The 21324-nt window shown below is 54.0% G+C and overlaps 1 protein-coding gene across 1 annotated transcript in view; it reads left to right on the plus strand.

The window, feature by feature from the left end:
• PTK7 (protein tyrosine kinase 7 (inactive)) overlaps positions 1-20214 on the plus strand; it is a 36727-nt gene extending 16513 nt beyond the window's left edge. The window contains exons 2-20 of the mRNA XM_057413588.1: positions 6184-6477; positions 7015-7117; positions 7572-7762; positions 8427-8574; positions 9782-9912; positions 10169-10435; positions 10642-10775; positions 11167-11302; positions 11433-11552; positions 11704-11853; positions 12129-12279; positions 12634-12761; positions 13378-13581; positions 17507-17662; positions 17821-18053; positions 18607-18687; positions 18768-18919; positions 18996-19174; positions 19364-20214. Of these exons, the coding sequence (XP_057269571.1) occupies positions 6184-6477; positions 7015-7117; positions 7572-7762; positions 8427-8574; positions 9782-9912; positions 10169-10435; positions 10642-10775; positions 11167-11302; positions 11433-11552; positions 11704-11853; positions 12129-12279; positions 12634-12761; positions 13378-13581; positions 17507-17662; positions 17821-18053; positions 18607-18687; positions 18768-18919; positions 18996-19174; positions 19364-19524 (3119 nt within the window). The 3' untranslated portion in view covers positions 19525-20214. The remainder of the gene's footprint in view (positions 1-6183; positions 6478-7014; positions 7118-7571; positions 7763-8426; positions 8575-9781; positions 9913-10168; positions 10436-10641; positions 10776-11166; positions 11303-11432; positions 11553-11703; positions 11854-12128; positions 12280-12633; positions 12762-13377; positions 13582-17506; positions 17663-17820; positions 18054-18606; positions 18688-18767; positions 18920-18995; positions 19175-19363) is intronic.
• The last annotated feature ends 1110 nt before the right edge of the window (positions 20215-21324 follow it).

Below are 21324 nucleotides of genomic sequence, written 5' to 3' on the forward strand. Positions count from 1 at the left end.
AGGCACTGGCCAACCATGTCCTCTGCCCAAAGCACTCCGTGGGGAGCTGGCTGTGCCTGGTTTTGCAGGTCATTGTTTTATCTGTGTCTTGTAAGCCATCTGTCCCCCTCCACGGGTGAGGCAGACCCAAGGTCTGATGCTGGCAGGGGAGAATTGTTGGAGGGGGAGGAAGGATGTACTTTGGGTGCTCTGGGCTTTGCTGTGCTGGGCACTGCAGATGAGTCACAGCTCCTCTAATCTGCTGTTCCAGATGCAGAGCATTAAAGAGCTGGCTTGCACATCTGGCTAGGCTGACCCAGGGTGAACTTCGCTGGAGTGTCCCTGGAATGAGTCTATGGAATAAAGCTCCTGGGGCCTGCCTGCCTGCAGTGTGGCTGGGCTACAAGCTGCAGAAAACCTGAAGTGCTGGGCTTGCTTTCCAAACCAGGAAATCCTAAACTTCCAAGAAAGCCCTATCCCAGATCCCATTCTCATGCTTCTTATTCCTCGTTTCGTTGCAAGCAGCTTTGGGATTACTCATATCCTTGCATCAGCTGTAGTGTAAAGAGGCCGGTAATTTATGCTCTTCAGAGGCACCCAGCTCGAACAGGGCATGCCTGGGGATGGGTGGCTCAGGGTTGAGGGAAACGTGGATCTCCCATGGGGCTGAGAATGTAGAGTGGTGCAAGAGCTCTGGGCAGGCAGGGTCCTGCTGTGCTGCTGCACGTGCCACCACCAGCCAACTTGCCTGTTGCTTCCCTAGCATGGCTGGAGGTGAGTGAGATCAAGGAACATGAGCTGTGCAGCAGCTGAACGCTTTGTGGTTGAGACCGCATTCCCAAGCGATGTTGTAGGCAAAGACACAATGATTTTTGGATTGCTTCAAGATGTAGGCAACTCAGTCTGTCAGGCAGGGCAAGAGATGTGCTGCCTGCTCTTCCCTAGCTTGCACAGTTGCTCTGCAGCACCCAGATGGGTTTGAGCTACTGGAGTGCCCCAGACAAGCAGTGTGTGGGACTGGCATGGGTTTTCCATCAGGTGACAGATGGAAAACCCGGCTTGTGTTGGGGCTTAACTTCTTTTGCTGCCCCATGCTCTTGCAGCCTGAAGGTTTGGGTTTACTGCCATGACCGGGATTCACCAGGCAGTGTCTGTGGTGCTCTTAGGCCTCTTGGTATGGTGCAGAAGGTGGGCTGGGTGCTTTCACTGCCAGACTGCCCCAGGGCCACAGACCTTCTCATTAGCTGCATCCTGAAATACAGCCTTAGAGCTCAACAGTGTCTCTGTGCCTGCAACTGGTGCTGCCCACTTGGGAACAGGGATGTGGGGTCCCCTAAAACTTTAACTCCAGTTTCCCAGTGGTGGTCTCTAGCTCTGCCACAGCTCCTTCAGATCCTTACTACTGGTTTGGTGCATTGTCTTAGAGCTCTGGCTGATGAAAACAGCAACCCCGATGTCTCTCACTGTTCTAGCTCTGGAGAATGGCTCAGGCCAAAGCCGTTTCCACGCTGTGCTGCAGTCTGCTGCCAAATCACTTCAGTAATGCTGTGGCAGCACTTGAGGGGTTTGGCTACCACGGGGCTGGGTCTCCTTTGCCAGATGTGCAGAGAGCCCTTTGCTCCCTGTGGCAAAGCTCTCAGGATTGAAAACTCGCTGTGCAGGCAGCAGCGACTAACTTCATAGGGCTGCTCACACGGTCTGTCCTGGATGCGGCTTTGCTGCTTTCATTTGTCACCCTGAAATGCTGTGCACGTGCTCAGCTCACTGCACCCTTTGGAGGAGGCTGCAACAGCTGAGTCCTGGGGGTACCCCAAGCCCCCAAAGCAAACTGAGATGCGCTTGGTGGAGATTAAGGCTGCCAGTGCAGGTGTTAGTGAGTGTTTTTTTTCCTGGGAAGCTGCTGTTTGCCTCCTTAAAGCAATGAAATAGATTTTGCACAGGGAGTACCTCTGCATGAAGGATGCTGTGTTCAGATCTTTCCCGTAAGTATGCTTTCAGAGCCAGGCTGTGATCTGAGCCTCCTCTTCTCCCCGTCCTTTTGCGTCCTGCTGGTCCCTGTTCCCTCCCTACATGTAGTTTGCTCCTTGGTGTGTGAGTGATACCCTGGCGATCTGTATGTACCAGCGCGACTTCCCTGCACGATTTCCTTAACCTTCATCTATTACCTTTACATTTCACTTAGATATCCTACGAGTAAAACGCCACTCAGTGTTTTCGTGCAGGCTGCATTTCAGATGTGTTTATCTAATCTGGCTGCAGCTTTCCTGAAAAGCTTTCCGCAGCCACAGTTGAAATGGTTTGAAGCCAGAAACATGTGTTGAGGGTTTCTTTTTCTCCCAGCCAGGGGTGCCTTGTGTCACATACATATGCAAGGAGTGGGTCTTTGCCAGCAAACACATTTGGGACTGCTGCTTGGCACTGGCATTGCGGGACTGCGGCTGGCCCAGCTGTGTTACATGGGGACAGCTCTGCACTAGCTTGGGCTTGCTAAACTGACTTCCAACAGACTTGGTGGTGCTGGGTGTTTTGGGGGTGGCTCTTGCTAAGGGAAGAGAAGGAGTCCTTTTGCTTCTTCCAGCAGTTCCTAGCAAGGCAGCCCAGCCCAGATTAGCTCATGAAACCACAGCAGGAGCATGCTGTTGTGAAGGTATCCACTCAGACTGAGCAGGAGTCCACTTTGCTTTCCGCCAAGTGCTGCAAGAGCTCTCCTCTGCCAGCTCAGGCAGTTCTGGCAGTGTCTAAGCCATGCCTGACCATGGCTCTGGGAGGTCCTCTAGCCAGGTGAGTGGAACAAGCAGAGGTATTTTGTTCTTCATTCAGCACAGGTGGTGATGTCTGATGAGATTATGCAAATTTTCCCAAACTCTGGCATAATGGCATCCCTCACAGATAGCTCTGTGCTTATACAGTTTCCTTGGGCCTCTGTCCCCAAAGCCCAGATGAGGTGGAGGGCATGGAGAGGATGTTTGAACCTTCCTAACTGCAGTCATTTTCCTGGATGAGGGCTGTGGAGCTTTTATGGGCACGTGTAGCACTTCCCATCTCTGAACGCTGGGTGCTCTGGATTTAGAGTGCTGTGGAAAGCTGTGTCCAGCCCTGGGTTTCTCATGTTTGCCACCCCAAAATGTCTGGATCGTATTTGGCTACTACTGGTCTTTCCTTACAGCCCAAATCTGATAATGGTTGGGACCATGGTTTCCAGCCATGTGCAGCCAGTCCGTCCATGGCACCTTGATGCTATTGTCAAAACAAAACACAAGGTTGTTGCTCTTACTGCACTTTAACACTTATTTATCCCAGTTTGCTTTGGCACTTGTGCTCATGAGGCATTCATCGCAGGGACCTCATCTGAGCCGAAATGTCCATTTTCCCCAGGATGGAAGATAAGGACATAAATACTTCCTTCTGTCTCACCAAGGAGTTAGGTCCCAGTGTTTTCTGACACCTGCTTCCCATGTGGAGCTTGTGCCAAGCCTGCATCACGTCCCCTATCTGCAGAGCTGTATCCTCCTGCCTGGGTGTGGGGGATGCTGGAGCAGCAGGATGTATGTGACAAGGCTGCTGAAGCTCTTGGCTGACCAGCACCAAGTGAAATGCCGTTTTGCTGGCAGTGATGGGCAAAAGTGGTTCCACTGCTGGTTAGTGTTACACTGCTAATGCTGACAGTTTAATGATAGAAGCACATCTAATTTAAAATATCATGTCTAAATACCCTGATGGCCTGTGCCTTCAGAGAGGCATCACTAACTCCAGCAGCAGCATGACCAGTAGGCTGTGAAAAGTTCTGGAATGCTGAGATCCCAAGAGCAGAACTGGTCCATCTCCTTCATGAACTCTCCTAACACCGCCACCTTGCATGTGATTTGTGCTATACAGGAATGGTTTGATGGATATATGCCCAATGCCCTGAAGAACACCTGTGGAAGAGAGCAAATCCAGCTCCTTTTAGGTTCAAACCTGACTGGATTTGACTGTCCTGTTCCCTTTTGTTCCCATCTGTCTGTCCCAGCAGCCTGTTTTGGGATAGGTTCAGCTCCTGGTACTCTGAAGCTGTTGTGCTATTGAGCGTGTAGCTGTGTTTGCATGGGGTTGGGTGATTGCCACTTTGCTGAGTGCTTTTGGTGAGTCAGATCTGATGTGTGGGGAGCAAGATGTGTGTACCTATGTAAGACCATACATTCCTGCACATTATCACCTTGGGGCATGTGTTCATCCTGTGATGTTTATTAGCAACTCTCACAGACCAATGGATGGTCTGGGGAGGTGCATGGGAGCTGATGGTGGAAACTTCACTGGACATGCTGACCCTTTGAGCACAGCGTGCTGATGGGGGTTAGCTTAATATGGGATCCAAGAGGTAGGACTTCAGGCATTGTCTACAGCTCTGTCATTCAGGCCACAGGGGTCAGTCTGTGGCTACAACCAGTGGCCTTAAATACTTTAAGCAATTGACAAGTGCTGTCAAGAGTGGGACTTAACCTGGCTGGGGCCAGTCCCCTGGGGATGTTGCCTGCACACCACACTCAATGGCACAGTGAGATGCTGAAAGGAGAAAGCCAGGCTTTTGTGGCTTTGTTGCCCTCTCTGGAGTATGGGGAAGTGTGTTAACAGACACAGGCTGAGGTGCCCCTCCTCACTGGACCCTCATCCTGGGAAGCAGCAGCGCTTGATGAGCACCTCTGTTACGCCTCACCATTGCTGTGTGCAGGAGAGCACAGGCTGGCTGTGCTGGAAGTGTGTGGCTGGCACTGGGGTGCCCATAAGCACTGCAGGCAGGAGAGGCTTTGCTTGGCACTTGCGCTACGCGGCAACCTCCAAAGATTTTCCAGCATGGAAAGGGCTCTTGAGACTTCCTGGAATGTGGTGATCTAGATGCCCCCTTCAAAATGTCCCCTTCAGAAGAGGATCCTTTACCCTTAGCTCTGGGTTACTGAGATGTCCCGTCAAATAGTGTCCCTTTACCAGGCTTTTAGACAAACACCACTCGGGAAGATGTGGCTGAGCTTCAAAGAGGAGCTGCCCTTCAGGTGGGCTCCGATCTCCTGCTCACATAACTCATCCAGGCAACCACTTTCTGAAGCCGTTTTCCTCGCAGTGGTGTGAACGCACCCTTCTGACCACTTGCTCACACTCGTGAGAGGTTGCTTCTAAGATGCTCAAAATCTGCCTGCCTTGGCCTCTTTCCCTGCAGAACACGGTGTTGGGAACAGAGTCCAACAACAGTCGCTGTCTGCTGAGCTGCCTTTTGTCTGCTTTCCTTTCTGCAGCCAGCTGGTAATGGGAGCAGAGCGCCTGCATGGCCGGGCAGCAGCCAGATTTGGGGATGTGCTGGTGTGTTCCCCCTGCAGCCACGTCAGGCAGTGCCGAGGGAAGCGCTGGCTGCTCTGTCCCCAGGACCCTGAGCTCTTGGGTGGGGGTTACTGTGCGGAGGAGGATTCTTCAGCTTTTCCACCACTGCAGAGAGATGCTCCTGGTCCTCCAGAGCCATCCCACAGCCACTATCAGACCCTGAGGTCAACCACTGTGGTTTCTTGTTGCCACTCCTTCTTGCGAGTGGGTTGAGTCCGCAGCACGAGCAGGGGTGTCACTGCTGCATCCTCTCCTGCTGTGTTTATTCCCACTGGAAAACCTTGTACCAGACCAGTTTTTTTTCTGGGTAATCTCTGAGGATGTGGAGGTGAGATGGAGGCATGATCCCAAGGAGAGAAGCTTTGAGGAAAACCTGGAAGCAGTCCATAGGTGTTTCTGATCTGGGGCAGTCTTGGTGCATGGCTGCGACTTAGGACGTGTCCCAGAACCCAGAACAAGAGGAGCTCAAAGAAACATCTGAACTGCCCAGAAAGCTGCTCTCTTAATGTTTTGGTGACTGATTTCCTGGCTCATACACTGCAGGACACCTCTTTGCTCAGGCTGGGAGCACAGTACTCAGCAGTGGGTCAGGGAAGCACCCTTCTAATGCCCCTGGCCCCAGGGAGAGGAGGGCTCTCCGGTGATTGCTGGAGACACAGCCTTAAAGCAGCTTTGCTGGTATCTGAGCACAGATCTGTCTAAACTCCCACACTGGGGACTGGTTTTGTCAGATGTGCTTTGGGGTACTTGTCTCAACACAGTGGGTTTGGCTGTCTGGGGACCCTTGGGAACAGCACATGCTTACCTAGTCCCTTCTCCCGTGTCCTAACCATGCTCTCTGTCTGTGTCTCGCAGCTGTGGGGGCTCGGGCAGCGATCCTTTTCACCAAGGAGCCCTACTCCCAGGATGCCCTGCACGGCCGCAGTGCCATCCTCCGCTGCGAGGTGGAGGAGCCCGCGCACATGGAGTTCGAGTGGCTGCAGAACGGTCTCCCCGTTCAGGACACGGAGCAGCGCTTCAAGGAAGGCAGCAACCTCCAGTTCGCTGCTGTCGATCGGCACAGGGATGCCGGGGACTTCCAGTGCATAGCCAGGAACTTGCTCACTGGGGAGGAGGCCCGCACAGCCAATGCATCTTTCAATATCAAGTGTGAGTGTGGGGCGAGGGCAGCCAAGCAGATGCCACAACCCGCCTGCTTCCCACTGTGGACAGGGCAAAGCTCTCTTGAGAGGGCCTGAGACTGGAAACAGCTTTGCCCTCTAATGGGTGTGGGAGTGGTGGTCAGACAGAGATCAGGTGGCGTGACCTGTGCAAGTAGGATTCCTCTCCAGCCACCATGTCCTTCGTGTGCTCTAGGCTGCTTGTGTCTTTTGAGATCCCTAAGGCTGTCAGAGATGATTTCTCCCGTCACCTTCCCCATTTGTGTATATGAAACGGGGATGTTACTGCACCAAGTGTGTCATGGGCACTGCAGATCCTTTCAGGGCCCCTCTTATCCCTCAGAGAACAGTCACGCAGAGCAAAGTGGGACATTCACATGGTGGGTGTCCCTTTACTCCATGCTGGTTTGAGGGCTTATGTGTGTTTTGTGCCTTTAATGCCTGCTCTGGTTATTACAGAGTTGGCATCCACCCGGGCTCTGTAGGTTTAGGGAGCCAGCTGTGTTGTTATTCTTTGATCCCACAGGGATTGAGACAGGCAGTGTGGTGCTGAAGCAGCCGGCCAGCGTAGCTGAGATCCAGCCCTCCTCCACTGTGGTGCTGCGGTGTCACATCGACGGCCACCCGCGGTAAGGGTTGCCTCCCGAGGAGCGGACCCTGCCGGGGGTCTTCCCGCACCTTCGCTGCGTGCTCTTCTCCCCTCTCTCTGTCTTTCTCTCCTACGAGGACTCAGTAGAGTCTAGGGAAGGCGAAAGGCAGGATTGATTGAGCCTGTGGCTGAGCACCGGGGGAGAAGGCAAACGGCCTCCTCGGAGCCGCGTAGCGAGGAGCACAGTAAGGACGGGCTGTCACAGTCCGGTCGCTGAGCTGCTTGGTGTGCTGCAGTCACTCTACGTTGCTTTACAATCATGTTCCGTCCACTTGGCTGCATGTCTCATGGCTTAGTGTCTGTGTCGGGGCCAGCCATGGGGATGGAGAGCCAGGGAAACGGGCCATCTCTGGGCTGTCTCCTCTGCACACATGCTCTCTGGGGAGCCCTGCTGGTGCCCAGCACTTGGTCACCCTCTTGCCTCTGTCTTGCAGCCCCACATGGCAGTGGTTTCGGGATGGTACCCCGATTCCCGACGGCCGCAGCACCTATTCTGTCAGCAACAAGGAGCGAACGCTGACCCTGCAGAGCGCCAGCCCCGACGACAATGGTCTCTATTACTGCTGTGCCCGCAGTGCCGTCGGCTTCGTCTGCAGCCATAACAACTTCACAATTAATATCATCGGTGAGTTGTGTTCTGAGTGCTCAGGGCTGGGGCTTGGCTGCTGTTGTGCTCATTGCTGGTGGGAGGGAGCCAGGCTGCAAGGGGACGTGTCAAGCTGGTGTGACTTTACCTGTGCAGAGCTTCAGACCAAGACAGGTCTGGCTGGGTTTGGACCCTACTCTGTCTACAGGTGTTAATTTGCCCTTTTCTGGAGCAGGTCTGTGCTGTTGTCTCCGGTACTAGAGCACAGTGGTTCTCCTCCCGTCAACAGGGTTTGGACCCTGGAGGCTGTAGATGCTGCTGGTTAGGCCAGTACTGGTATTACCATGGTGCCACATGGGTGAGATTCCCTATTGGCCTTTGGAGGCAAGACCCTGGGAGGGCAGGAGATGTTGAGTTTAGAGGGGTATTTGGAATTGAACAAGGGAATTTTCAGTCCAGCAGCAGGTTTGATGCGTTTGTGAGGACCCCGGGGTGCTCAGGGCCTTGCTGGGAGTGGAAGGGGCTTTCTCCAGAGCAGCTGGCATACGCAGTCCTGGGCTCTGGCTGCATAACTACAGCCGTGCTGGCACATCTGCCTCCACGGGGCTCACAGTGTGCTCCCAGCTCTTTTTTGAGAGCTCTGGTGAGGGACACCATAGGCACTTCTGCTCTTCTCACCCTCCTGTGGTCTCTGCCATTGCAGATGAGAGCTTTCCGCAGGCGGTGATCGTCCCGCAGGATCTCATTGTGACCAAGAACGAAGAGGCCATGTTTGACTGCCAGTTTGCAGCTGTGCCCCCCCCTACGCAGGAGTGGCTCTTTGAAGACAGCCCCATCACCAATAGATCCAAGTAACAGGGACTGCGGTGATGTGGGCAGGGCTGGGAGGAGGGGGGCCACCGTGTTCCACAAGCAACAGAGAACTGCCAAACCCTGGCTGTACCTGAGGGCGAGCATTCAACATCAGGCTGGCCATTGGGATCTGCTTCTTAGCAGGGCCATGGCACTTGTGCATGGCCTTTGTCAGCATAAGACTCAGCAAGCAGTTTGTCCTCCAAGGGGTCTGTGCGGCTGTCAGTCCTAGATGTCCACATATGGTGATCCCCAGAGTTGGGGATGTCTCCCAGTCCCAAATGTCCATGTGTGGCAATTTAATGGAGCCAGAGACAGCTTAAGCCCGAGACACCCATTCAGGGCAATTCCCAGAGTCAGGGGCATGTCCCAGAACCAGATGTCCACAGGTGGTTATCCCCAGTGATCACTGAGCCTATGGCTGGCTTGTACCTCCAGATACACGTGCATGGTGATCCCCAGCGCCAGCACTATTTCTGAGCTCCAGACACCTATGTGTGGGGTAATCCTCAGAGCTGGGGACATCTCCCAGACCCGGGGGATGGTGATCCTGGAGGTGGGATGTTTCAGCCAGACAGCAAGCGCTGCTGTCCAGGCGCCAGATGCCCAGTGGCCTGGCAGCTCCCAGGCGCCACCTTGTGCCCCCTGCTCCCTTTCCTGGCTGTCCCAGTGTTCGTTGCTGTGCGTTTTGGTGATGCACCCACCAGACTTGAGGAATTTTTGGTGAGAGCAAGCTCTTCTGAGAGCAAACAGCCTCGTGTTGTGCCAGGGGAAGTTTAGACTGGATAGCAGGAAAAATTTCTTCCTCAAAAGGATTTTCAAGCGTTGGAACAGTCTGCCCAGGGAAGCGGTGGAATCACTGTCCCTGGAGGCGTTTCAAAGATGTGTCACTTAGGGACATGGTTTAGTGGTGGGCTTGGCAATGCTTGGTTAACAGTTGGACTCAGTGACCTTAAAGGTATTTTCCAATATAAATGATTCTATGAATTTCCAAGAAATAGACTTCTGTTGGCTCATTTCCTCCATGAAGCATATGTCCCACCATCTCCATGTTTGCATGCTGCCCCTCATACACTGGGAAGCTTTAACTTGACACAAAGTCTTCCTCTTGGTTTCATGGGCTAATGTAAGGCACCACAGGGCTGTGGCTCTGGCCCATGCCCTGCAGAGATGCCCACTGACTCCTGCCTCTCCCCATGTGCCCAGGACCACTGTGTTCGCCAACGGCTCCCTGCTGATCACCCAAGTGAGAGCTCGCAGCACCGGTGTCTATAAGTGCGTTGGCCACGGGCAGAGGGGAAAGGCTCTTGTGCTGAAGGCGACTCTGCGGCTAGCAGGTGAGGTCCTGGGGCTGCTGGCAGGGCGGGCAGTGGGTTCCAGAGCTGCAGTGTCACTCGAGCTATGTGACAATATAGCAGTGGATCAGTGCACGGAGAATTGCTTGGTTTATCTGTGAAGTGACTCCTCCATGCTGCATGGATGAGAGCTTGTGTGCTCTCTCCCTCGGCTGGTGGTTCCAGTCATGATGCTGGTGAATTGGTTACACTGCATTTCTGACCTGTTTTGAGCCCTGCTCTCTCTTGCTCCTCTCAGAGATCGACGAAATGGCACCCTTCTCCCCAAAGGTGTTGACAGCGAACCAGGGGCACCGTGTGGCCTGCCCAGCCCCACGAGGGATACCCACACCGCAGGTCTGGTGGGAGAGGAACCACGAACGGGTTCCCACCACTGGCAGGGTGCACCAAGAAGCAGAGCAGCTTGTTTTCACCAGTATCACTGAGATGGATGCAGGGACCTATACGTGCCATGCTGCCAACAAGGCTGGAGAGAAGAAACAGGAGCTGAGCATCACTGTGGCTAGTACGCAGCTTTCCAAGCAGGGCTGGGAGCAGAGAATGGTTTGGGATGAGCTGGGGTGGGAGGTCATGTCATTGATACAGAGAGGCATCTCTCTCATGGCTGGGCTGTGGGGCCCTGTGGCTGGCAGCGACTGCCTATCTGGTCTGTGCTGGTGCTAGCAGGAGGGGTGGTGAGTGACTTGCATAACCCCTCTCCTCTGTGCCCAGCGGTACCCAAGTGGGTGGAGATGCCCAAGGACAGCCAGCTGGAGGAGAGCAAGCCAGGATACCTGCACTGCCTCAGCAAGGCCTCCCTGAAACCCACAGTCACCTGGTACCGCAATGGCGTCTCCATCTCTGAGGTGAGGCCATGGGCAAGCCCCTGCCACTCATGGGCACTTCTCCTGGGCATCTGCTCAGCTCCTTCCCCTGCTGCTGTTTTTGCCTTGCTCCTAGGCTCAGCATCTTTTTCACCCCCTCTGTGGCCATGTTCTGGGCACCATCTCAATCATATTAATGTATGGGTGCACAACTGGCTGTCTCTAGCCACTTGATTGGTGACTGACCCTGTGCTTTTGAGGCACTGGCAACAGAGATGTCACTGTAGCTTGTTTCAGTTCTCAGTGTGAGTCTCAGCAGAGCTGTGTCTGTCTGAGGCATGGTGTGGGCACATGGAGGGTCAGCTTCCACAAGCAAGGTCCAAGCCCAGGGCTGGTGACATTTCTACATTGCTCCTTCCTTCCCTCTGTGCAGGACTCACGGTTTGAGATCTCTGAGAATGGGACACTGCGCATCAACAACGTGGAGGTGTATGACGGGACCATGTACAAGTGTGTGAGCAGCACGCCAGCAGGCAGCATCGAGGGATATGCACGGGTGCACGTGCTGGGTAGGCTGATGAGCACTCCACCTCCTCCCTTTGTGGGCAGCTCTTTTGTCTGTCAGGGTGCAGTCGTGATGCTTCCACTTCAGATGCCTTCTGCAGCTGCAGGGGTTAACAGCACTCCTGTCTCTTGCAGAGAAGCTGAAGTTCACCCCACCGCCCCAGCCGCTGCAGTGCATGGAGTTTGATAAGGAGGTTACAGTGTCCTGCTCAGCCACTGGCCGGGAAAAACCCACCATCCAGTGGACTAAAACAGGTAAGGGGGACCTGGATGCGATCTGTTTGTTCCTGACCTGGGGTCCCAGGAATTTTGCACTGACCCATCTCTAATATGGGTGAAGAAGCGATCCTACGGCTGCCTGGTGCTTCATGCACGACTGCTGCATCCCTCTTCTCATGCCCTGCAGATGGGAGCAGCCTGCCATCCCACGTCAGCCACAATGCTGGCATCTTGTCCTTCCACAAGGTGAGCAGGAGTGACTCGGGAAACTACACGTGCATCGCTTCCAACAGCCCACAGGGCGAGATCCGTGCCACCGTGCAGCTTGTGGTAGCAGGTGAGAGCTCAATGGTAGGCAGGTGGGTTTCTTGCTGTGCTGGCCTTGCAGTGGATTTGCCTGAGTGGCACCCAGCTGGCATGTCCCTGCAGAGAGAAATGTCTGGCCTGACCCCAAGCTCTGCCCCGTGGCACTTGAGTGTCTGGTTTGTCAATGCTTTGCATACAGCTCCGGAAGGCATGTGTCCCTGTGTCAGTGCTGGCCCCACTCCCTTGCGGGGGGTCAGCAACATTCCCAGGAGCTGACAGCATTCGTGTCCACCTCTCTGCCTTCAGTTTACGTCACCTTCAAGCTAGAGCCAGAGCCCACGACAGTCTACCAGGGGCACACAGCCATGTTCCAGTGCCAGGCAGAGGGGGACCCTGTGCCACACATCCAGTGGAAAGGGAAGGACAAGATTCTGGATCCTGGCAAGCTCCTGCCCAGGTACACAGCCTCCATTCCAAACAGAAACATGTTGCAGCAGGGCGCTTCCCATGCTTACCCAGCGTGCAGGTGCTGATGGTGGGGTCTTGGGTTCCCATCCCGGGGGGACTCGCAGTCCAGCTGTCTCTGTGTCCCAGAGCCTGGAGTCTCTTGGCCTCCCAAGGGTTACTCTTTCTGCAGCCTGCTGGGCTACAGTTGAGCTGCAACCATTTCTTCTTGAGCATTGCACAGCCTGAGATTCAGGATGGTTGCACTGGGGACATGGGTCTGAGGCACCTGGGGAGCTGAAGCTGCAGGTGCCCCAAGCCTGCCTCTGCCCTCTGGGGCTTGCAAAGGGCTCTGTGTGTTTGGCAGGATTCAGATAATGCCCAATGGCTCCCTTGTGATTTACGATGTCACCACTGAGGACTCGGGGAAATACACGTGTATCGCTGGCAATAGCTGCAACATCAAGCACCGTGAGGCCTTCCTCTATGTTGTAGGTAAGGGGGTCCCCTGCGTCAGGACATTGCCTCCACGGCAGCTTTAGGCCCTGATTTTCGCTGATGCTTCTCTCTGACAGGAGGAGAGAAGGCTCTGGGGAGACCTTGTAACAGTCTTCCAATACTTAAAGGGGGCCTACAAGAAATCTGGAGAGGGACTTTTGACAAGGGGGAATGGCTTTAACCTGACAGAGGGGAGATGAGACATTAGGCAGAAATTCTTCCCTGTGAGGGTGGTGAGGCCCTGGCACAGGGTGCCCAGAGAAGCTGTGGCTGCCCCATCCCTGGCAGTGTTCAAAGCCAGGTTGGATGGGGCTTGGAGTAACTTGCTCTAGTGGAAGGTGTCCCTGCCCATGGCAGGGGTTGGAACTGGATGAGCTTTAAGGTCCCTTCCAACCCAAACCAGTCTGGGATTCTTGTTCCATCAGTGGGTGCTGCAGGCCAGGTCATGCCTGCTAGAGTGTCAAGGCAACATCCCTGTCAGGATGAAGTGCAGTCTGGAGGAGGAGGTAGCCACAGCAGCAGAGGGGGCTTTTCTCATTCCTCCAGCACATTCCTGTGCAGGATTTGGGAAATCCTCTGCATCCTCATGGGATTGGTTCTCTCTGCCCCACAGACAAACCGGCAGCAGAAGAGGATGAGGGACCTGGCAGCCATACACCCTACAAGATGATCCAGACCATTGGGCTTTCAGTGGGGGCAGCTGTTGCCTACATCATTATTGTGCTGGGGCTGATGTTCTACTGTAAGAAGCGAAGAAAAGCCAAGAGGCTGAAGAAGCACCCAGAGGGCGAGGAGCCTGAAATGGAGTGTCTGAACGGTGAGGCTTGCATCCCAAGGGTGGGGACTTCACTGCCAGCCCCTGGGCTCGAGGGGCTGAGGGGCAGAGAACTGCCAGGGGAAAAGGAAACTCTTCCTTACCCTTGGAGTCTCTTGCTCTTGGTTTTGGCTATGGCTGGTGACAGAGACCTGCTGCCAGGTGAGAAATGGGCAAGTTGGTGTGAAACCTCCATCCCAGCCCCACGTCATGGTCATCTCTGTCTGCTGAGTATTGTATTGCTCCTGCTTTCCAGCAACCTTACTTGGCATCACATACACCCTTTGCCGAGGGGAGGAGAGTATCCCTGTAGCAATGTAATAAAATAGTGGTACCCTGCTGGCCTGTTCAGATCATGCTTCAGCAGCTCTGGTGCTGGAGGGAAGATTTCACTGAACAGCCCTGGATTCTGCTGGGAACTCACGCTGTTATCTCTGAAGCCCATATAAGCTTTGAGCATTTACACCATTATCCAACAAGAACTTCTGGAGCATAAGAGGTTATCTAAATATTATATTCCTGCTTTTCAAGCTTGTCACCTATTAGCTCTGCACTGGAGCACACAGCTTTTTTCTATGTCTGATTGTTCTTGCAAGTGCCTTTTCTGGTTGCGCTGTCGCCTTTCAGAAACAGGGAGCCCCAGACAGGATTTAATGCATCCAGCTGTGCTGTGTCCTGTTCCCAGCTGTGCCACTGGCTTCAGTTCCCTGTCCACAGAGCTCTTTGTGGAAAAAGCAAGCAGGCAGCTCAGGGCTGAGCCCCCAGTGTCAGTGGGACATCAGGGTTGCTTTCCACAGGCCTCATGTTGTATCTCTGGCTGCATCTCCAAGTGCTCAGCATCCCTCTGCAGCTGGCCGCAGCTGGCCTGTACTTTTGCACTGGCTAAGTTGGCGGCTTTGGCAAACAGCTGGCAGCGGCACTCCTTCCATGTTGGCAGCATATTGTACTACCCTGGCTCCTGCCTTCCGTGTGTCCATTGGAGGATGTTCCCTCCTGTCCTGTGGCAGCTGAGCTGCTTTTTAACAGCTGTTTCCATGAGACCCTGCAAAGAGATTAAACTGGGTCCCCATTGTGCATGAGCTGTGTGACTCCTCCGGTGAACCCAGGAGATCTCTGGGGCATCATTTTCATTTCCAAAAGCTGTTTCAGCTCTTTCTCCTGACATCGTCATTGTCCTTGCACCGCTGATACCAGTGAGGACTTAGAAATGATGGGGTGCAGTTGAGTTTGCTGCCATTATAAATCCCTGGATCTCCCCCTGTGATTCAGGGGATGGTGGGAGATGTCTGTGTATGCAGATGCTGTGCTTCTCCCTCCAGTTCTCCAGCACACAGACACATCCTGATTGTGGGGGGCATTGCTTTGAGGTCCTGGCAAAACATCACTGCTGCATTTGTCTCCTGTGTTATTTCTCCTTTATTGGTGCTTTGAACAGAGCCAAAGATCTGACTGTGGGGAACCTCCTGAGAGCAGGGATGCAGGAGCATCTCTTCAGCTTTGTGCTCTGCTGCTGTCACCACTGTGAGCTCTTCCTGTTGGACAGGTTGGCAGCTCACTTGTGCCAACAGGCTCTGGCCAGCATCCTCTTCTTGTGAAAGGATTTGTTTTAATCTCTTTTGAGGTCGTTTCAGATTTTTATTTTGGTCTATTATGTTTTTCTTTTTATTCTGCCAGAGTTTGCCTCTTCTTATTCCCTTCATTTGGAAACAGTTTAGCTGTCAGAGAGATGCATCCTCACTGCTACAAGCAGCCCCAGCTGCCCAGATGTCTACACTCCTTTTTGGTACTTCCATAGCCTCTCTGGAGAAGTGATTTGTTTGCTGTCAGCTCCAGTGGAGTCGCCTCCTTCACCGTGGTCTTCAAAGATGTGTCTCTTTTCCTCCTTTTGATTTTGATCCCTCTTTAGCTGGGTGACCTGAAGTATCTCACCACCTGACTTTTCCTGAGGATCCAGACAGATTTGACCTTCCTATGGATTTGCAGTGGATCATTCCTATGGATTTCCTATGGATCAATGCACTCCTTACAAGTCAGTCATCTTCCAAGGTCACGTCCTTGGTGTGCCGCGTTCATTGTAACAAGGGTATTTGCTCTCGGCATCCATCTGACTGTTTTGCTTTTTTGGGATGAATACAGACATGGCATTTGGGGAGATTCAGGGCTGTGGGGACTGAGGGGAGAGTTTGATTTCTCTGTTGGCCCATGCTAATTTCTCCAGGGTAGCATGGCTATGTCTCTTTCTCCAGAAGATGCTAAGGCGTTGCAGTCAGGTGGGCAAAGCAGGCAGCTCCTCTACTCTTGGTTCGCCTCTAATTCATGTATCCCGCAGCCTAACCTTCCTAATCATTTTTGCAGTCCCTTTGTTATCAACTATCTTGTCAAGCCTCCGTGAAACACAGGGATGTTTGTTCTTGGAAGTGTCTGTTGTTGCTGCTCGCTGGTGCTGTCTCTCAGTGGCAGCACGCTCACTCTGCAGCCTCTTGTGTTTTCTTGGCACAGTTGCAGCAGTTCTCTTGTATTATCGTCTTGGCTTCAAGCTGTGGTCTTGAGACGCTATCAGTCATGAGTGCAGACAGCACAGGGTCAAACAGTCGTGCTAATAATTAGCATAAAACCAGGGAGGGCGTAAGTAGTGTCGAGCTTTGATTTGTAGGATAGATGGTGTTTTTTCACTATGGTCTTCTGCAAATGTTATTCCAGCGTGTGAGAGATGACAGCTGTCAGTAGCCATGGTTCTTCGGTCAACATTATCTCAGTCTTCACAGCTCCAAGCCTACCTGTGACAAAGCCAAAGCCCCTGTCATTGTGGGCTGGTACCTCTCCTGTATGCATGCGTTGTAAGTGTGCACGTACGCACGCTGCTGTACAATACCCCTTGATGGAAATTACAGGGAGTGAGATTCCTGTTGGAGTTACCTCATGCTGAGTCAACACTTAGTTTGTGATTAAATCCTTTTGCATGGCAGGGGTTTTCTTCATGCTCACCCTGGACTAGGTGAAATGGAGTGTGTGCAGTAATGCAGGGTGATGCTGCACGTGTGTCAGGCACCTCGGCTTGGTGCTGTGCCTTGCTTTACATTCACACTCCTGCCTTACAGAAAGTACTTCTTCCTGGTGCAAAGTCTGATACAAGCAGTAAATGCATTCAAAATCAAGGTTTGCTATCTCTACAGCTATCTATACAATCTTTCCCCTACAAGCTGCCTGTACACTGCAGGGTTCTCTTCTTTCTTAAGGTAACAGTGTTTTGTCCTGTTTACTGGCTTTTGTTTGTGCCAGGAAAATTTCTGGTTTGTTGCTGAGCAGAAAGCTTGCAGGGGTTGATTGCAAGGACGCTGCTTCCTAGCACTGCTCTAACCCAGGCAGTAAGGGAAACTCCAGGCTGATCTGGTTTGACAGGCTCAAGATTATCAAGGCCATGAGCATTGCTAGCATGCTGGGAAGTGAGCAAGGAGAAGGGGTCAGGCTGCAGCAGTCAATGCCAGATCAATTTGGGAGTCTCTTGGGCATCAAGAAACTGTGGCTACAGTGAGCAGTGTCCTCTTTGCTCTGTCTCTGCCTCACACACCCAGTCTCCTGCTGCTGTTCTGCAGAGTTTTGTCAATGGTAGTTTGGATGCAGCCGCCCCTTTGGGATGACTGAGTGCCATAGGATGGACAAGGCCAGATGGGGCTGGTTCACTCTGGGACCAAAGCCATTGCTCAGCATCTGATTTCAGGGGTGGCTGCAGGGCTGCCAGAGATGGGGCCAGACCTGAGGGAACAACTGTGTAGAGGCCACGCTGTTGCCTGGGGCTAGACATCAGGCTGGGGTACTTGGAGTCAGCTGCGGTTGCTTGGAGTGTCAGCCTCAGAAGGGGCTGATCCTCAGCTTGACATTCTCTGTACATCCTGGCAGGATGCTGAAGCCATTTGTGCTTTGCTTGCAGGTGGTGCTTTGCTGCAGAATGGGCAGATGACAGCAGAGATCCAGGAAGAAGTGGCCTTGACCAACCTAGGCAGCAGCTCTGGGGCCAGCAAGCGGCACAGTGCTGCTGACAAGATGCACTTTCCGCGTTCCAACCTGCAGACAATCACAACCCTGGGTATGCTGGGCCACTCTGGTCCTGACCCCGCTCCAGCAGGAAACCCCAGCATGTCCTAGGCATAAAACTGGATGTGCTGAGATACTGGGGGCCCTGCAAGCTGCACATATGCTGTCCTAACGCACGCTGCCTTCCCATGTGCTGCTTTGCACTTCCAGGCAGGGGGGAGTTTGGTGAAGTATTCCTGGCCAAGGCGAAAGGTGCTGAGGATGGTGAGGGTGAAGCGCTGGTGCTGGTGAAGAGCCTGCAGACAAGGGATGAGCAGCTGCAGCTGGACTTCCGGCGAGAGGCAGAGATGTTTGGCAAGCTGAACCACTCCAACGTGGTGCGGCTGCTGGGGCTGTGCCGTGAGGCAGAGCCACACTACATGGTGCTGGAGTATGTGGACTTGGTAAGGCCCCTACCCGCAGTGCTGCACTGAGGAGGAGGAGGGGTGGACAAGTGTGAATGGGCAAGGGGCTTGCAAGTGTGACATGGTCCAGGCTGGCAGCACAGGGCAAGTGAGGTGTAGGGAGACGCAACTGAGCTTACTGTTGTGTGGAGGACTCTCAAGGGGTATGGGTGTCTCCTGCAAGTTCTGGAGGTGACTTTGTCCCCTTGCACATCCTCCTAATCTCTGATTTATGCCCAAGACTTGGCTGAATAAATGAAGCTGTGGGACTCCATGCTGCAGAATGCTCAGCGCTGCCATGGGGAACCTGGAGCTCATGGGAGAAAAGTCAATTTGGGGCATGAAATACCTGGAAACATTAGGCCTGCTTGTCTTGATCTTAGCCAGTTGAGGTCCAAAAGGCTTGCCCTACAGGGTCGGTACCAGGAGGACTGGCAGGGACCATGGCCCAGGAGATAAGCATCAGTGGGCCTGTCACATCCAGCTGTTGCAGGGACAGATGTGGCTGGCAGAAGGGAGAGGTGCTGCCTCTGAGTTTCTGTCTGTCTCCTAGGGGGACCTGAAGCAGTTCCTGAGGATCTCCAAGAGCAAAGATGAGTCTCTGAAGCCACAGCCCCTCACCACCAAACATAAGGTGATAGTGCAGTTCTGGAAGCATTGTGGGGCTGGGGAGCCTGAGGAGGGCAGCCAGCGCTCATGTCTCTCTGGGGTCAGGTGTCTCTCTGCACACAGGTAGCCCTGGGCATGGAGCATCTCTCCAACAGCAGGTTTGTGCACCGGGACTTGGCAGCCAGGAACTGCCTGGTCAGTGCCCAGCGGCAGGTCAAGGTCTCATCCCTGAGCCTCAGCAAGGATGTGTACAACAGGTCAGCTGGGAGCCTGGCAGGGCAATGGGAGGGGTGGGATGGCACCAGTCTCACTGCCTGCCTGTTCTGCCCACAGCGAGTACTACCACTTCCGCCAGGCCTGGATTCCACTGCGCTGGATGCCCCCTGAAGCTGTGCTGGAAGATGAGTTCTCCACCAAGTCAGATGTGTGGTCCTTTGGGGTGCTCATGTGGGAGGTCTTCATGCATGGCGAGATGCCCTACGCCCCACTGGCAGATGATGAGGTCCTAGCAGGTATGTGGAGTACCTTGTGCTGTCCCTGGCATTGCAGCCTATTGTAGGGTGTGATGTCCCCTCGCTTGACATGGTGCTGGTCTGGCTGGGGAAGCTGTTCCAGCCCCTGTAGAGAGATGCTGCCCTCCTTCCATGCTGTGGAGACGATCATGCCTCTTCCCAACCGCCCTTCCGACTTTGCTTTGCCAGGTCTGCAGTCAGGAAAGACGAAGCTCCTGCACCCCGAGGGCTGCCCTTCCCGCCTCGCCAAGCTGATGCAGCGCTGCTGGGCCCCCAGCCCGAAGGACCGACCCTCCTTCAGCGAGCTTGCCACTGCCCTGGGGGACAGCCCAGCTGACAGCAAAGCCTGAGCATCCCGGCCCTCGCTGGGGAAGGATGCGGTGGGGTGGACGGGCGTCTGTAGGTGCCTGGGGAGCCCCTTGCACCCCTGCGGCCCCTCGCTGAGCCTGACCCCTATGCGCCAGTGAACAGCTCGGCACCAGCAGCTGCTGGACTCAAAGCACAAGCCAGTGTACCCCCATCCCGCCACCCCTCTCCTCCACTGGTCCCAAAAGACAGCCCTTGCTGCCTCTTGCTCTCCGCCGTCCCAGCCCAGTGCCCTTGGGCTGCTGGCGTGGGTGGAGCACGGCTCCTCCTCACCTGGTGAGAGCTGGGCTCCAGCACCAGGCTCTGCGTCCCTGCTCACCACCTGTTTACCTGCTGGCCTGGCCCCTCCATGTCTTCATCCAGGCATCCCTGCCTCCCCTGCACCCCGTGGGTACAGGCCAGCCAGCAGGAACACGAAGTGCCTGGCATATGAAGGAGCTCACTACCTTCCCCAACTACCCTGTGCCTTTTTTTGTACAAAGACTCTGGGCAGCGTCCCCTTTCTCCCTCTTCCAGAGCACCGACTCCTCCCTTCCATAGTATTTCTGTTACTGGAATGCAGCCTAGAGTGGGTTAGTTTGTTTGCTTGAGCGGAGGGTACCACAGACACGAAGGGTTGGGTTTTGTTGGGTTTTTATGTGCTGCTCTCAATAAAGAAGGCTTTTTTTTGTTTTGTTGTGTTTCTTTGGTCTTTGTAAGACGCTGCTGTCAGATGGCTGTTGGACTGTTTTCCTCCATGTGGTTCCTGGGAAGGGCTGTGGTCCATTCCTCAGGCATGCGTCTCCTGTGTTTAACCCTTTTGCCTCCTTCCCAGCTGGATCTGAGATGCCTTTCCTAGCCTGCTGTGGCCAGAAGGAGCACTTTGCCTCAGTGCTTTTCATCTCTCTGGGTAGTCATGAGTTGCTTTCCAAGAGGGACTTGAGTTTCAAGAGCAAATATCCCTCTCAGATTCCGTGAAAGCAAGTGCTTATGGACATGCTGAGAGGCTCCCCTCAGTTCATGTAGCCAAGCTTCCATAGCGACTTTCCCCTGCCCTGTGGTCTTGGACAGCTCTGCAGCCTGCACAAGGGGACTGAGGAGCTAACGGGTCCCACCGCCAAGAGAAGCTGTGGGCTCTCCATCATCAGAGATACTCAACCCTACACCAGGTAAGCCCTGAACAACCCAGTCTAGTTGGCTCTGCTTTAAGCATGGATGGACCAGAAATGTCCAGGATTCCCTTCCTGCCTCTGCTACTCAGGCTATGGAGATGCTGGAGCATAAAGTGGGCTCATTTCTTGCAACGTGCTGTCTGGCTTTGAGCTCAGATATGGTCCAGGGCTTGGAAGTGTCATCTGGGCCTCCCTGGGTGTAACCAGGTTTGCTGCCTATAGAGCAGAGCTATCAAGTCCCTTTCATGACACTTGTGATGGGACTTAGGAGCTTTAGAGTCTCACTAAGCCAAGGCCTCTTATGAACTAAGGTGTGACTGTGTTGGGCCCCTCTCTTCCCTAGACCTGGCCCTCCTACAGTGCTTGGCAGCAGGTTATCCCCACCCTGAACCCTTGCTGTCTCCATGACCCTTCTCCAGACAGCCTGGCCACAGCCCGGAGCTGGTGGCACTGTGCACACTGGAAGGAGCTGTTACAGGCAGAGGTCTCCATGTTGTTGCTGTCCCCAGTCCTTCCCAGTGTGCACACGATGCTTTTGGAGTGTGTAAGTGCTGTGGCACCGCTGCATGCATGCTCTCCAACTTGCAAGCGACCTCTCGTTTGCTGCTGTTTGATGTCCTTTTGTTCCATTTC

The sequence above is a fragment of the Pezoporus wallicus genome, unplaced genomic scaffold (genome assembly GCF_028554395.1).
Source record: "Pezoporus wallicus isolate ANWC-B61680 ecotype Strahan unplaced genomic scaffold, APGP_CSIRO_Pwel_v1 contig_13323, whole genome shotgun sequence".
NCBI classification, from domain to species: Eukaryota; Metazoa; Chordata; class Aves; order Psittaciformes; family Psittacidae; genus Pezoporus; species Pezoporus wallicus.